The sequence below is a fragment of the Eubalaena glacialis genome, chromosome 3 (genome assembly GCF_028564815.1).
Source record: "Eubalaena glacialis isolate mEubGla1 chromosome 3, mEubGla1.1.hap2.+ XY, whole genome shotgun sequence".
Taxonomy (NCBI): domain Eukaryota; kingdom Metazoa; phylum Chordata; class Mammalia; order Artiodactyla; family Balaenidae; genus Eubalaena; species Eubalaena glacialis.
In genome coordinates, this window is record NC_083718.1 from 168926463 (window position 1) to 168942589 (window position 16127).

Genomic DNA, 16127 nt, shown 5'->3' on the forward strand with positions numbered 1-16127 from the left:
TCTTGCAGGATGAGTAGGAGTTTGTCAGTTGAATAAAGCATTTGCTGGGGGAGGGGTCCACTCTAGGCAGGTGGAATTACGATGCAGCAGCACTAGAGAGGTAAGCTGGGATCAGATTAAGGACTTTGAATTCCAGGCTAAGAAATTTAGCACTGTACTAGTCATCAAGGAGCCAAGAAGGGTTCCTAAAGACGAGATTGGCTATGACCCAGTTTGCACGTTAGAAGGATCACTCTGGCGGCAAGTTTGTTGGCAAAGATGTGGAGTTGACACGTGGAACCAGTGAGTTGGTGGGACCCAGGGGCATGCGTGGAGGAGGCAGGTGGAGAGATGAATGTGGCGCTCAGGAGACATGTAAGACCTTCAAAATGGACTTGGAAGCCATCCTCAAAGCAGTGGGAGTTGCGGGGTGTGAACAAAAGGAGCCACCCAGGACGAGTCCTCGGGAACAGGGGTGGCAGGGAGGGAGCAGCCACAGAGGTGGGAGGCAAACCAGAATTTTCTATCAGTAGAGGGTGGCCCTTGGGCCAAACGCTGCTGCAGATTGGCCGAAGAGGAGCCGGAAGGGGTGGCCATGAGATCTGGGGCTCTTTGGAGGGCAGTGGCAGACGGTGCAGGGAGGGCAGGCCCCAGCTTCCCCACCGTGACCTGCCGCTGCCGGAGCCTTGGCCCTGCCTGGGTGAGGGGGCTCCGGGAGGCCACAGGCAGCCTGGCCCTTCATCCCCAGCCGCTCCGCCACCCTCTTTGTCTGCCCTGCGTGCTGGGTGGGCATGCGCAGGGAGGCTGGCCCACTGCCAGCAGCTCTTCCTGCCGCAGGCAGCCGGCAGCCGCGACGACTGGGAGGGAACAGGCCCTAATTGAGCCTTTGTGGAGCCTCCCACAGAGCCCTGGGCACTGAACACAGCAGGGTCTCTGACTCTGTGAACTCCCAGCCAGAATCCCACAAAGTCAAATTGCAGAGGCAGGCCCCACACGCTGCTGCTGCAGCTGAGCGAGCCGCACTTGTGTACCCTGTGTCATCCTGCCTTGTGCTGTCCCCTCGGCCCGCTGCCCACACCCCACAACTGACATCCTGCCCATCCTTCCGGCCCCAGCTCAGAAGTCATCTCTCCATGAAGACTTCTAGGTTGTGGCTGTTCCAGTGTTTTAATAACCAGGCTCTGGGTCTGCACCTCAAACAATACCACGCACTTTGTGAATGTTCCCTCACTTACCATCGACCTGCAGTGTCGTTGTACACCCTTTTCCCAGATAAGAAAAGTAAGGTTCAGAGATATCAGGCAACTAAGGTTGCCACAGCTGGAGACCCAGAGCCATTGGGCACCAAAGCTGTGCCCTTTACCACTCAACCCCTCCTGGGCCTGGCAGTGCCCTTGGGGGCAGAGAGAACCACGAAAGTCCATGCTTGTCTCCTGTGACGATGGCTTTAACCCCCCAGCTCTTGTTCCCTGGCCAGAGGGTCTCGGGTTGGCGGGACAGGGTGAGTGACCACCAAGCTTTGCCCAGCACGTTGCCAAGTATAAAGCTCTTTAACGTCTGTGATCTCGTCATCTTTGCTTGGGCCCCATGAGTGATTTTTTTAAAAATAGAAATTTAAGGGAATTCCCTGGCGGTCCAGTGGTTAGGACTCGGCGCTTTCACTGCCGTGAGCCCAAGTTCGATCCCTGGTTGGGGAACTAAGATCCCACAAGCCATGTGGTGCAGCCAAATAAATAAATAAATAAAAATTTCACTGTCTCCCAGACTGAACTCAGCATATCCTCTCCCTGCCCCCCACGTCTCCTGCCAGCTTCCCCATCCCTCCCACCCCCAAGCCAGAAATCTAGACATCATCCTTACACCTGTCTCTCCTGTACCCCTACAGCCAGCCAGTTGGTCACCAGGGTCAAAGAGGCTCCCCTACAAATGTCTTTCAAGCCGTGTCCATCTGCTTCTCCCCTAGTTCAAGCCTCACTGTCTCACCTGGGCCATTTCATTAGTTTCCTAACGGAGAACAATTATCTGCTGTCCCTGCTATGCCAGTTCTCTCCTGCCACCATGCTTTTGCATGTGCCATCCCCTCACCGGCATGCCTTTCCCACCCTTCCCTCTGTGCGTGCCAAGACGCTCGGTTTCCTCCTCTCACCCAGAGATCACCCCATCCACTCTCCCTGACTGACCCCTGATGACTGTCTCCACAGTCTTCCACCAAAAGCCTGCGGACCACCATTGGGGAGGTCTTTGAGCGGCTGCACCGGCTGCTGCGGGAACGGCAGAAGGCCATGCTGGAGGAGCTAGAGGCAGACACGGCCCGCACACTGACTGACATTGAGCAGAAAGTCCAGCGCTATAGCCAGCAGCTGCGCAAGGTGCAGGAGGGGGCCCAGATCCTGCAGGAGCGGCTGGCTGAAACTGACCGGCACACCTTCCTGGCCGGGGTGGCCTCGCTGTCTGAGCGGTAAGTACCTGCCTGCTGTGGGTCTTCTCCAGGGGGTATCCCCTCCCTGGCCCTTGTGGGATGGTGGGATTGGAGGCAGATGGGGTGGTTAGCAGAGAATTCATTCATTCAAATCTCCATCAAATACACAGGACATCTGCTGTGTGCCAGAGCCTAGGGTAAAAGCTTTATGTATTCATATTATTTTATATATAATATTTATAATCATATAGGATATTACTTGTTTTATGTGCTTTATATTACAAATATGTGTTTTATATTATCTATTATATTATTTATAATAACGTTGATATTATATATAATAATAATATGTAAATTATTATAATCCTAATAGCCCCTTGGAGGTAGTTACCACTGCCATCCCCATCTCACACATGTAGAAACTGAGACACAAAGAAGCTACAGCAATTGGCCAAGGCCCTTCGTCTAGTATGTGGGGGAGCCAGGATTCAAGCCCAGGTCTCTCTAGTTCCATAGCTGCCTTTAATAATAATAACACTTAATTATTGGTTCGTTAATGACCAATACTGATAGCTAACATCATGTATTCAGTGTTGACCTTGAGCCAAGTACCGTGCTAAGCATTTTACATACATTATGCCATGTAATCCTCACAAGCCTAAGAAGCAGGTGTTATCATAATACCCATTTTAAAGATGAGGAAACTGAGGGCAATAGCTAGAGAATTAGGAAGTGGCACAAGCAGGCACTTGAGTCGGTGCTTGGGTCCAGCAGACTTCCCACACATGACCTCGCCCTATGCCAGCTGCCCTGAGGTGCTGGGACAGGAATCCAGCCCCCAATGTGGCCTGCTCTCTTGCTCTCCTTCCAGGCTCAAAGGGAAAATCCATGAGACCAATCTGACCTACGAAGACTTCCCAACCTCCAAGTACACAGGCCCCCTGCAGTACACCATCTGGAAGTCCCTGTTCCAGGACATCCACCCAGGTAAGGCCCTTCCTGCCACTCTCCAGTAGGGCTCAGGAAGAGGCAAGGATTATCATGGGTTAGAGCTAGATGGGGCCCAGCCCAGCCCACCCCTTGCTCTACACATGACATGGGGGTAGGGCAGAGGGATGAGAAGAGTGCCTTGCTGAGCACCTACTATGTTCCAGGGCCTGTGCTGGGCACCAGCACAAGAGGAGATAGGTTCTACTAGTGTACCCATTCTCTAGATGAAGAGACTGAGGCCCTGGGTGGTTCACTCATTCACTCTATGAGTACAGGATATATCAAGCACCTACCTCACACCAGGCACTATTCTAGGTACTAGAGATATAGCAGTGAGCAAAACAGGCAAAAATCCCTACGCTTGTGCATCTTACTTACATCCTAGGGTGTGAGAGAGAAAGAAAACAAAATTAAATAAGTAAAATACATAGTTTTTTAGATAATGATAAAAGATAAGGAAAGGGGCTAAGGGATGTTGAGGTAGGATTGAACGTTTAGTAGGGGATCCAGTTAGAAGACCTCCCTGAGAAGGAGGCAGTAGAGTAAAGACCTGAAGGAGGAAAGAGAAGAATGAGCCACGTAGGTATCTGAGAAGAGTGTTCCTGGCAGTGGGAATAGGAAGTGCAAAGGCCCTGAGGCAGGAGCAAGCCTGGCATGTTCAAGGGACAGTAAGGAGACTCGCGTGGCTGGAGTGGAATGAGTGAGAGGGAGGGTGGAGGTGAGGAGGTCAGGTCAGTAGCAGTAGCCAGACCATGAGAGCCTGGAGGCCCATATGAAAACTTTAAATTTTATGCTGAGTGAGATGGGAGCCATTGGAAGATTTGGGGCAGTGAAGTGACATAAGCCGGCTTAAGTTTTTGAAGTATCCCTCTGGGTGCTGGGTTGAGAATAGACTGCAGGGGGTAAAGGGTGGAGGTTAGGAGACTACTGCAACAATGCAAGTGAGAGATGATGGTGGCCTGGAGCAGGGTGGTGGCAGTGGAGGTGGTGAGAAGTGATCGGATTTAGGATCTATTTTGAACAGAGAGCCAACAGGATTTGCTAACGGATTGGATCTCAGGTGTGAGAAAAAAAATGACAAGGAAAGCTACAACGATTTTGGCTGAGGTGACTGGGAGGATGAAGTTGTAATCATGTGAGGTTCGCGATGCCAGTTAGAAGTCTCAGTGCAGACATGGAGAAGGTCGTGGGAATGACACGTCTGCAGTACGGGAGGAGGGTCAGGGCTGGCGTTGTCTACATGTGGACGGTATTGAATGAGGTCACCTAGGAAGTGGGGGTAGAGAGAAAAGAGAGAGGGCCACTCTAACACGTGGAGCCCTAGGCCGCTCCTAGAAGTCAAGGACAGGAGGGGGACCCAGCCAAGGAGACCGAGAAGGAACAGCCAGAGAATAGGAGGAAGACCTGCATCTGTCCTGGAAGTCAAGTGGAGAAAGTGTTTCGAGGAGGAGAGAGTGGATAGTGGTGGCAAAGCTGTGACCCCAAGTGTGGGAGGATCAGAACTGACTGTTCTCCGGGTCTTGGTGACCTTGACAAGAGCTGCTTTGGTGGAGCAATAGAGGCAAAAGCCTGACTGGAGGCCGTCCAAGAGAAAATGAGAGAGGAAGTGGAGACAGTGCTTTCAACGGGTTTTATTTAAGGGAAGGAGAGAGAATGTGGCAGTGGCTATTTGTTTAAGATAGAAGAAATGGCAGCATATATGGGGGGGGTGGGGGGCATGGAAAAGATCCAGTAGCAGAAGGCAGAATTGAGGGTGAAGGAGAGAGAGTGGCTGGGGTGACCGCCAGGAGTGGGATCTGCCTCTGCCTTTGCTGGGAGCCAGGAGAAGGTAGAATAAATGGGCCCCGAAGCAGAGGGGGCAGTGGTGGGGGCTCCTGGGAATTCTCTTCACCTCTCCCAGTAAGGCAGGAAGCAAGGTCGTCCTCTGAGATGAGGATGGGCTAGAGGAGGTCGTGGGAAATCTGCCGAGAGAGGAGAAAGTCTGAAATGGGTTTCTAGTAGAGTTAGTAGACCCTGAGACTGGGAGGTCAACGCCTTCCCGAGATCACACAACCCACAAGGGCATCAGAGTGGAACCTATTGGCAGCAGGGAAACTTCTGTGTTCCTGAGTCAGGTGCAATGTCCTTTAGAGGTGAGACAAGGATATAGAGGAGACTTCTCCCTAAGAGGTAGACACTGTTATTATCATTTTTTAGATGAGGAAACTGAGGCACAGAGCTGTTAGGAACTTGTCGTGGTCACGACCTGTAAATGGTACAGCCAGGATTTAAACCCAGACACGTCAGACCCCAGAGCCTGTGCCCTTACCTACTAAACTAACCAGACATTCTCTGGCCTCATACTACCAACCCAGGAAGACTGCTGGGGAGACTGAGGCTCAGAGAGGCTCACTGATTTCCCAAGGTCACACAGCAATCAGTGCTCTTTCCACCTATCTGGATTCATTCTTTCAATCTACAAACACTGAAAGTCCTTCGAGGCACTTTCAGGATCAGGGGAGACAGATGGGACAACAGACCCTGGTAGTCCAGTGGGACCAGGGCCATGATGAGGGACTTACATTGGGTCATGGGAGCCCAGAGGGACAACAGGAGGCTCTGGATGGGGTGAGGGAGGAACCAGGGGAACACTGAGTAGATGATGTTTGAACTGAGTGCTGAAAACTGAGGGCTTTCCCACTCAGGAAAGGGTGGGGCCTGGAGGTGCCTCCGGACAATCCCCGGCATTGGGAACTGTGTAGGCAAATGCAGTGGGGAGGGCAGGGGCATGAATGATCCCAGGATGTTCACGATTGGCCTTCAGGTACAGATGGAGAAGGACTGAGGACAATCACTGAGGGTGTGAATGCTGGACAGGGATGGGGCTCCCCTCCAGGTGACTGAAGACCTCATTGGATGGATGCATCATGACCAATTGCACAAAAGTGAAGGGACATCTCCTAGAACCCTTAAATCTGGATCTGTGCCCTCATTGACAAAGGGGGCAGTAGTTGGGGGAAGGGCCCACTTTCCAGCCAACTGGGTGGGGATCTTGGCTCTCCTCCTGGGGTTGTGGGTCTCTGTGTGCTCCCGGCCTTGGAGAGACCTGCACACTGGGACCCAGCAGGGTGAGGGCCACACATGGGTGAAGCAGCATAACTGAAGGAGGCAAGAAGCCCCTCCAAGGGTCCTGTCCCCTCCCCTGACCCAGGGAAGCCCCTCAGGCAGATGGTCTCAGGAGCTCTATTTATCTCAGCTGCCACAGCTCAGAGAGGCAACCCAGGCACCTCAGCCTGACAGTCAAGGCCATATGAGAGCTGGGCCCAGCCATTCTCTCATTCTCCCCTCTGTATCACACTTAGCCACACTGAACCATCTTCAGGTTTTACATGAGCCATATTCCCTCTCCTCCACACTTTTGCACATGCTATTCCCTTTGCCAAGAACGCTCGACACAAACCTTAATCTTTGATGACTAACTCCTACTCTCCTTCACATCTTCGTTTATAAACACCTCCTCTGGGAAGCCTTCCTGGATTTCTCCAGGTAGCCCTGGGCTTTCCTGGTCTCACGGTTTTGTTAATGTCTGCATGGCTGTCTCTCTTACTAGACCATGAGCTCTGAGGGGTCAGGGCCTGAGTCTGATTCATCACTATGCATCCCCAGCAGCCAGCACAGTAAATGTTTGTGGATGAATGAATAAAGAAATGAATGAGTCCTGCTCTCAGTTCTGTTACTATTGGGTTGGCCAAAAAGTTCGTTCAGGTTTTTCCGTTACATATGGAAAAATCCGAATGAACTTCTTGCCAACCCAATAGAATAGGGCCTGGCATTAAGTATGTGCTCAATAATTATTTGGTGAATGAAGGAACTTGCTGCACATCCTTGGACAAGTCACTTCCTCCCTCTGAACCTCAGTTTCCTCCTCTGTATTATAAGGGTGCTAGTGTTCCCTTCTTGACTCCCTCACAAGTGAACAAATGGATGTGGGAATTTGCTGATTGCCCCAGGGCAGGGTTTCTTAGCCTCAGCACTATTGACATTTGGGGCTGGATAATTCCTTGTCTTGGGGGCTGTCCTGTGCATGGTAGGACGTTTAACAGCATCCCTGGTCTCTACCCAACTAGATGCCGCACTCACCCCCTCCAGTTGTGACAACCAAATTTGTCTCCAGACATTGCCCAATGTCCCCTACAGGGCAAATCCGCCCCAGTTAAGAACCGCTGCCCCAGGGAAAGCTGCCTATAGGAGAGGGGCTGAGGGAGCAGTAGGGTGTGCCCTGAACATCCTGCCAAGGACAGCGGCCCCTGGGGGTTCACAGAACAGTGACCTGGTTAGCTGGGCCCCTTCCTTTGTCTGTAGTGCCTGTGAAGTCACTCTGGCTCCTCTACCAAAACCAAGGCTCTTTTTGTCCAGTTGGGAGGGGCAGGTGCCCCCAGGGACCTAGCCCTGGATTCTAGCAGCTTCCTGCCTGCCCCCCTTCCAGTTCAGCCTTCCTATTGGGTCACCTGAGAACTCCATATAGCACCTGTCACTCCTGTGATCTGGAACCTCCACTCTCCACCACCACCCACACCCCTGCCCCACCTCTCAGCTGACATTGGAAACTCTCCTCCAACTGCCTGGCCTGATTGCCCCAGCTCCCAGGCACAAACTTCCTCCCCACCCAGGCCAGGTGGCCATTGTCCAGAGGACACCAGACACTACTTCCTTTGCTCCTGCCACCTCCCTCTCCTGGGCTGCTCTCTCCTCCTCCTGCTTATCTGAATCCAATCATTTTGGGTTCCAGCATGTTCACTGCCTAGCTGTGTGACGCAGGGCAAATGTCTGCCTTCTCTGAGCCTGTTTCCTCATCTGTAAAACAGGGATGGGGAAGGTGTGATTTGTCTCCCAGGGTAAGTAGGAGAATTAAATAAGATTATTTATTTGTGATAATAATCCTGGAGCTTAGTAAATGCTTGATACCTGTTTCTTATGATTATCATGAATCATCAGATGGTTCCTCAGTCTTGCTGAACAGGCTTTCTAGGGCCACATAAAGGAAAGGACATAGTGTGAAAGATCTTAGCTCAAGTTTCAGCTCTGCTTCCAGCCAAAGTGGCAACTTGAACAAGCCACTTAACTCAGAGAAATCTCCTTGGAGCCTCAGTTTCCTCTTTTGGAAAATGGGTATAGTAATTTGTGCTCCTGGAGCTGCTGTACTGGTCCCATGAGCTAGAGGGTGTGAAAATGTTTTTCGAATGCCCGTACTGTGCAGCTGAGGGCCTGAGTAGGCAGGAGGACTGAGGGGACAGACTTCTTGAAGGCCTGGCCAGAGGAAAGAGCTGATTGTCCTTGAGAACAAAGAGGCACAAGCCACTCGCTGCCAAGTGATGGTGCTGGACTTTGGGGTTTCTCTGCCACTTGGGCCACTGCGGTATGTGGCTGTTGGTGGCCAGAAGACAGTTCCTGGGCCCCCCGCAGTCCACGCTCCTTGCCTTTTGAACTTGAGGTCTCAGAGAGGCTTAAATGGATGGCGAACACACCTGGAGACCAGATGGACTGCCTCAGCGCCTGCTCTGTGTTTTTATAAAAGTGTCCCAGGACCTAGAAAAGAGCTCTGACCTGTAAAATTGTGAACCCCAGGGGACGGGATTTGTTTTGTGTCTGTCTGACGAGTCTGTCACCTCTCCTGAGAATAAAAGATGGGTCGAGGGATTGCCAGTGCCCGCACAGGGACTGACTTCTCAGAGGGGGAAAAGGTATTGCCATGTCCCCAGCTGGGTACCTCTCTGGTCTAAAGGCTGTTACTCCTGTCAGCCCTAGCCTCCGGGAGGACTTGAGAGAGGCCCGAAGACAGGACCTCTGTTTATGAGGAGGTGGACCTCAGCCCACCTTTTGGGGTGTAAAAGCTTCCTAAGAATCAAGCCACACCCTTTGCCTAATAAGAATGCCAGGCCCTGCCCCTAGCCTCACCCTATGGGCTGTTGGGCCCAGCCCCCTGTGGATCAGGTCCCGCCCCCTAGCCCCACCTCTATTGCCAGAACTGACCGATGAACGGCAGACCCCGCCCCTAAGCACACCCAATGAGTGGCAGGTCCTATCTCCGGCAAGTCCCCTGGGCTTCAAGCATGTGGGTCCGCGCCAAGGAGTTAGCCCTCAGTGCAGTGAGGATTTCCTCCGTCCTACAGGCCCAATCTCAGAACCACTGAAAGCCCACTTGCCTGCCTCCTAGGGTGTCCTCCCCACTCATCAGTGGCACTGGAAGGGCCCACGTTGCCCTACTTAGGCTTAAGAGTATGGGGCTGAGCCCTCCTGCCTGCGTGCTAGTCTCCCCACTGGTCCTTCTAACCTCGGTTTCTGCCTGTCGCTGGTCTCCTCAAATCATCCTGGGCACCTAAGACATAAGGCCCAGTTTCCCGTGGGGCACTCAACCGCAGCTGCCCACACCTTGGCAATGTGCCCACTTTGTCCCTCTTGCCCCTCTGCCATAGACACCTGAGTATGACCCACATTCCACAGCCAGTAGGAGTGGCCCCATGTGTGTCTAATTAGATGATTCTTCTCTCCTGAGCTCCCCCTCACACATACTTCCTACATCCCCTCCACCTCCTACCTCTGGACTCCACTGTGGGAACACCCACATTCCACATGGCAGGAGCCTTCTGGTCTGACAGGCTGCGCTGTGACCAGATGACAGGGCGAAACGTTCACACACTGCCTCAGTGTCCTCCTTCTCATGGCTCCCCTCTTCTGTGTCCCTGGATAGAAAATTGTGTTTCCATTGACCCCTCTAGTCACAGGGCTAATTGTTTCCATACAGCCCTCTGACTTCTAAGAACAGGAAAGAAGAGTGTAAAGCTCAAGACTAAATTTATCCCTGACAGAGCTCATGGAAGCAGCTTGCTGTAAGTCAATGGCCAGTTTAGTCAGTGGGCTGTGAACAGGAGCACAGTTCAGGGACTGGCTGTCACCCCCTGTTACAGATGATTGCCATCACTGAGGCATTTTATTTCTCTGCGTATATGCAGCCAGCAGAGGTGGCTCAAGTAGGAGGTGATGATGCTCCTGCCACGTATAATCATGCCTCTGCTCCGCCAGATAAGGAAAGCAGCAGAGAGCCAGCTGGAGGAGTCCTTTCTTTGCTCCAAGGAACTAGTGACAGGATTCCTTCTCCTTTTCTCCCCTCTGCCTTACTCTGCCCTGGAAATGCTCATCCAGGCTAATGAGAGCCAATTCTAGGTTCCTCCTTCTGGCTGAGCATCAGCTCCCTCAGGGAGGCAAGAGTAAACAGAGTCCTTGACAAGAGTTCATGAGACTTTGAGAGCCAGACCTGCTAAGCCAGTGTGGCCGGCCCAGAGCCAGGTGCCCCAGCCTGTGCTGCCTGCCCAAAGACCAACACAAGTTTAATTTGGTGAGCCTTTCTGGAAACATTCCGCATGCCAGGCCGTGTGCTGGGCACTGGGCCCACCAGGGAGAGCCTGGTAGGAGAGTACACAGTCCTTGCCCTCCTGGTGTACATGGGGGTAAGATATGGGCACAGAAGACTACCCCACGTATCAGGAGAGGGGCACAAACAAAGTTAAGGAATTTCAGAGGAAGGAGTGAGCATACCTGCTGGGCAACCAGGAAGGCTTCCCTGAGGATGGGCCCTGGAACTGAGCCTGATGGGGTGTGATTACAACAAGCAGAGATGAGGCGGTGGAGGGAACAGTCTGGGCGAAGGCTTTGGGCCTGAGTGGGGTGGTGGGTGTTGAGTGAGAGGTAGGCAGGAAGAGAGGACTGGGGCTGGATTGCACCCGGTCTTGATTAGTCCTGGCTCTGCCAGTGTTTGCCTGGTGACTTGAGACTAGTCACATCTCTCTGGGTCTCAGTTTCCCCATCTGTCAAATGGGAGAGTTGGCCTAGAATCAGTGGTTTTCAACTTTTTCAGACCCATCATCTACTTTTCATAACAAATAATTTGTAATGTCTCAAAGATAGTATGACCTTTTCACAATTTCAAGTATATATACACATATACATATATATGTATATGTGTGTATATACTCTATGATATAAAGGAAAAATAGAAGGAAATTATTTATAATAAAATACTGTATATGTCAATATGTAGATGCTCACTCACAACCACCCTAGAAAACATAATGAACGAGTCAGGTGCTCACACCATGGCTAAAACATCATTCTGCCTCAAATGCAGTCTTAAATAGGTAGGTTTTATTGGTCAGTGGTGTTCTTCTTAGAGATGTATTTTCCAAAAAAGTGAACAATTCTCAGTGACATTCCAGACAAAACAAATTCAGTCTTCCCCCAGTTTATATGGTAATTGCATTTCAAAACATTCAGTATATATTAAAACTGTACAAAGTTATTTCATGTTTATATGTAAAATGGAGTTAAGCTGTAGCTTCAGGTCATTGTGAAGATTTTTTCATCCACATGAATATCTGGTGGAGCGTCTGAAACTCATCGGTGGGGGCATGGGACCGCCCTGTGCATTTCATACGGGGCATTTAGCATCCCTGGATCCCACCTACTGAGACAACCGAAACACCCCAACAAATTTCCAAAGCACCCCATAGGGTGATTATCCAACCCCCGAATAATCTTTAAGCTCCCTCCCAGCTCTGAAATTACCCAAATCTGAAATTACCAATTCAGATCTATTCAACAAATCTTGTGGAGTGCCCACTGTGTGCCTTGCCCCAGGACACCATCAGTGAAGAAGCAGCCATAGCTCCTGTCCCCTGCAGCCAGGTTAAAATCCGAAAGGACCTTAGCTGTCACCCTTCCATTTTACAGAGGAGGAAGCTGAGGCCCAGAGAGGGCAGGCTTGTATTCAGCATCACACAGCCTCCTGGGGGCCAACCAGAACCCGTCCTCAGGGAGGCCCCATAGAGTGGGTCCACCGCCTTCTCCCCACTCATCTTCTATTCCTCCTCCTCCATCCCTGGCAGTGCCAGCCGCCCTGACCCTGGACCCGGGCACCGCCCACCAGCGCCTCATCCTGTCCGACGACTGCACCATCGTGGCCTACGGCAACCTGCACCCACAGCCGCTGCAGGACTCACCCAAGCGCTTCGACGTGGAGGTGTCGGTGCTGGGCTCTGAGGCCTTCAGTGGCGGCGTCCACTACTGGGAGGTGGTGGTGGCGGAGAAGACCCAGTGGGTGATCGGGCTGGCACACGAAGCCGCGAGCCGTAAGGGCAGCATCCAGATCCAGCCTAGCCGCGGCTTCTACTGCATCGTCATGCACGACGGCAACCAGTACAGCGCCTGCACCGAGCCCTGGACGCGGCTCAATGTCCGCGACAAGCTCGACAAGGTGGGCGTCTTCCTGGACTACGACCAAGGCCTGCTCATCTTCTATAACGCCGATGACATGTCTTGGCTGTACACCTTCCGCGAGAAGTTCCCCGGCAAGCTCTGCTCCTACTTCAGCCCTGGGCAGAGCCACGCCAATGGCAAGAACGTGCAGCCGCTGCGGATCAACACGGTCCGCATCTAGTGCTGCGGAGGGAGACCGCAGGCCTGAGCATGGCCACCAGCGAGAGCCCTGCCCCGGAGAGCGGAGGCCGGGACTCCAGCCCAGCCGGGCCAACCTGAGATCTCAGGCCAGTTGTTTACCCTCATTTCCCTGTCTGTAAAATGGAGGTTGTGCTCCACGATTCCGAAGCTCTTCCAGCATTGACGTTCTGTAGCTCTGACCTTAATGGGGATACAGCTTTGGTCCAAGGATGTGACATGGCTTCTCCTCAGGGCAGCCCCTGCCCAACCCTCATCCCCCTCCTCTCAGGGGCAGGGGACTGCGTCCCTATGTCTCCCTCCTGCCCACATGCCCTAAGCTCAGGATGTGTCCGTTTTTGCCAGCAGTTGGCTGCCTGAAAGAGACACAGAACCCTCTTATGCTTCCAGGCCTAAGACTTGCCCCTGACCAAGCTAGTGATGGGCCGTTTTATCCTCAATCCCAGCCCACAGTGGACACAGGCGGCAGCTAGTCCCAGGGTTGCCTGAGAACCACCTTCTCCTTCCATCCCTGTACCAAGAGCTTCATGATTTTCCCACTTATCTGCGGGTAGAAGTGATGTTGTGGCCTGTGGAAGGCACCCAGTGGTTAAGCCCACATGTTACAGTCACTGTGCCACCACCTTCCTACCCACAGCTCTTAAGGCCAGATAATGGCACACCCCGACGTAGGGCAAGCATCACTGGATGGTGGAGGTCCCCAGCAGCTCCAAACAAGGGTCCAGCCAGGCCTCTGTGACCAGGCTAGGGTGTAGCGAGGCTGTGGGGACCAGTTATTTTAGTCAGTCCCTGAGCACTGGGGTGGGTGTCAGCTGGGCCCCCCTCATCAATCTTGGCATCTGTCTCAGTTGGGATCCTGTTGCAGAAAACAAGAGCTGCTTTAGCTTTAGACAAGGATTTATTACCAGGTCCCTAGTGGCTTTGTAAAATCATTGGAAGGGCTGGAGGAGCAGACTCTGCTGAATTTCCAGGAACAGCTCCCAGCCGCCAAATTCATCATGTCTGTTGTGACCAGGAACACTGCTCCCATCTGCAGGAAGCCCCTACATCAAGAAGCCGCTGGCTGCAGAACTGCACTGACTCTGCTACTGTCCACGCCAGTCAGTGGATGTCCTGAGGGCTGCCTCCCCCCATTCAATTCAATTTCCAGATCCAAATGTCTACGAGGGATTCTGTGTGGGGAAACTTAAGTCAGATCCAGAACCTGGGCTGCAAGGGAGTCTGGGAAATGTACTTTTCTTCTTTCCAGCCTCATCCGTACAAAAAGGCACAATAGAAGAAAGTTAGAATGGATGTTGAACAAGCCCACCTTCAGTTTTTGCCATTGGAATCCACCTCTAGGCCTTGGCTTTGAAGCAGCAGAGCCTCTAGGTGTCCTGCTCCGTGGCTTTGTCCTTGTTCAGGACAGGAGCCCCAGGAGCGGGCCTGCAGGACCAAGCTGAAATGTCTCCCAGGCCTTAGCTTTTCTTTCTAGTCCTGGGGCCTAGATTCTGAACTTGGGGTCTCTGACCACACCCATCTCAAAGGAGCCAGACTAGCTGAACTTGGGGGGCTCCCACCTCACAACTGCTACCCACTGGGGCCTCCCTTGGGCGGGAGGAATCCTCAGTCTCACCCCACCCATTCAGCTACCAGAATCTGGGCCACCCCCAGCAGTATTTTTATTTTAAATGTTGCCCATTTTGTGAGTTATGATGAATTTGTATTAAATTAAAGTTACAGGCTGTGAGCGGTCAGTTCCATTCATTTTGACACACACAGAGGCCCATCTATCCTGGCCCAGGCAGCGTACATACGTCAGCATAGCTAAACCACAAAGCAACCCTACCAGGTAGATAGTATTATGCCCATTTTACAGAGGGGGAAAAATGAGGTTCATAGAGAGGACATGACTTGCCTACAGTCCCATGTCCCATACCTGGTAAGTGAGTTTAGAACTGAGTGAGCCCAAGGCACTCACGTCAGAACTTACCAGCCAGGGCAGACTGTCAGTCTTTGCCTGGAGGAGGGCGTGGTGGTAGCCTTGGGAACAGACAGAGGGGAGATTATGAGACAGTGGCAAGAGCCTAGTCACTGGAACCCCACAGACCTAGGCTTAAATCCAGGCTCCGTCACTGGGTGCCTTTAGAGAAATGACTTAACCTCTCTGGACCTCAGTTTTCTCACATGGAAAATGGGGATAATCACACCAATCTCACATAATTTTTGCTCAGCGGCTCTGTCCTCTGGAGGAGAAGCTGCAAAGTGCAGTGCACTTAGGGAGGACCTGCCTCTCACACCAGCTGCCACCCAGAATCAGTGCCTGGAACTGTGTGGGTTTTCTGAACCTCTGGGCTGGCTCTGCCCCTAGGCAGTCTATCTTCTTCCTTGTGCCTTGTGAGGGGTGTGGGACCACCTAGGCCAGGAAGGTCCCCAGGTCTGCTGTGTTGAAGGAGGTCCATCCCACCTCTGACTGACGGGGGAAGCAGCCTGGCCAGGAGACAGGGCCCCGCATGTGGACACACAGGCTGTTCACACTGTAAGTAGAAAGGCCACTGGGACCCCCTGCAGTTGTGCAGTGCAGCAGCCTTGGAAACAGGACTGCTGGGCCTAGTCTTTGTTCTGTGCTGACTCATTTTGTACCGTGAGGGTCCTTTCCACAGTCTCCTCACCTACAGAATGAGGGAGGTTATACTGGATGCTCTCTGAGGTGGACCTTCACCTATACCAGGAGGCAGGGGAGGGAAGAGAGGGAACTACCCCAGTCATTGATTTGTTTGCAGTTCTCGGAAGAGGGACATGAACAAGGAGGAGGAGGGGCCGTTGGCAAGGGCAGAGGGAGAGGTCTCTGATTGGCTGATGGAGAACACCCCAGTTTACAGAGAAGTTGTAGGGGTTGATACTGGAACTAGAGTATCTCCACGCCCCACCTCCATGCTCTCAGATCCCTGTGACTCCCCCAAAGCCACACCCCTCTATTTTTGCTCGGTGGATCTGTCCTCTGGAGGAGAAGCACCCCATCCACGCTCCTTCTTTCGCCTTCCCCCACTCAGTCTCAGCACCAGGTCCAAGAAAGGCTGGTCGCTGCCCAGTCTTCACTCCCAGTTTCCAAGTGTCTGGGAGTAACTGTAGGGACCTAATCTGAACACACAACTGGGGACTCTGGGAAATCAGGGTACCTCTAAGAGGTATGACGTGTCCAGAGAAATCCTGAATGAAAGAATCTGGGGTTACCAGGCTAATACCAGGAACCCCACATTTAACAGGTAAGCAA

General features: G+C 52.5%; 1 protein-coding gene across 4 annotated transcripts in view; it reads left to right on the forward strand.

Moving 5' to 3' along the window:
• Window positions 1-14590, forward strand: part of TRIM62 (tripartite motif containing 62) — a 31573-nt gene extending 16983 nt beyond the window's left edge. For all 4 annotated transcript variants that reach the window (XM_061186839.1, XM_061186840.1, XM_061186842.1 and 1 more), the window contains exons 4-6: window positions 2181-2437; window positions 3270-3385; window positions 12307-14590. In XM_061186839.1, the coding sequence (XP_061042822.1) occupies window positions 2181-2437; window positions 3270-3385; window positions 12307-12857 (924 nt within the window). In that variant the 3' untranslated portion in view covers window positions 12858-14590. The remainder of the gene's footprint in view (window positions 1-2180; window positions 2438-3269; window positions 3386-12306) is intronic.
• The last annotated feature ends 1537 nt before the right edge of the window (window positions 14591-16127 follow it).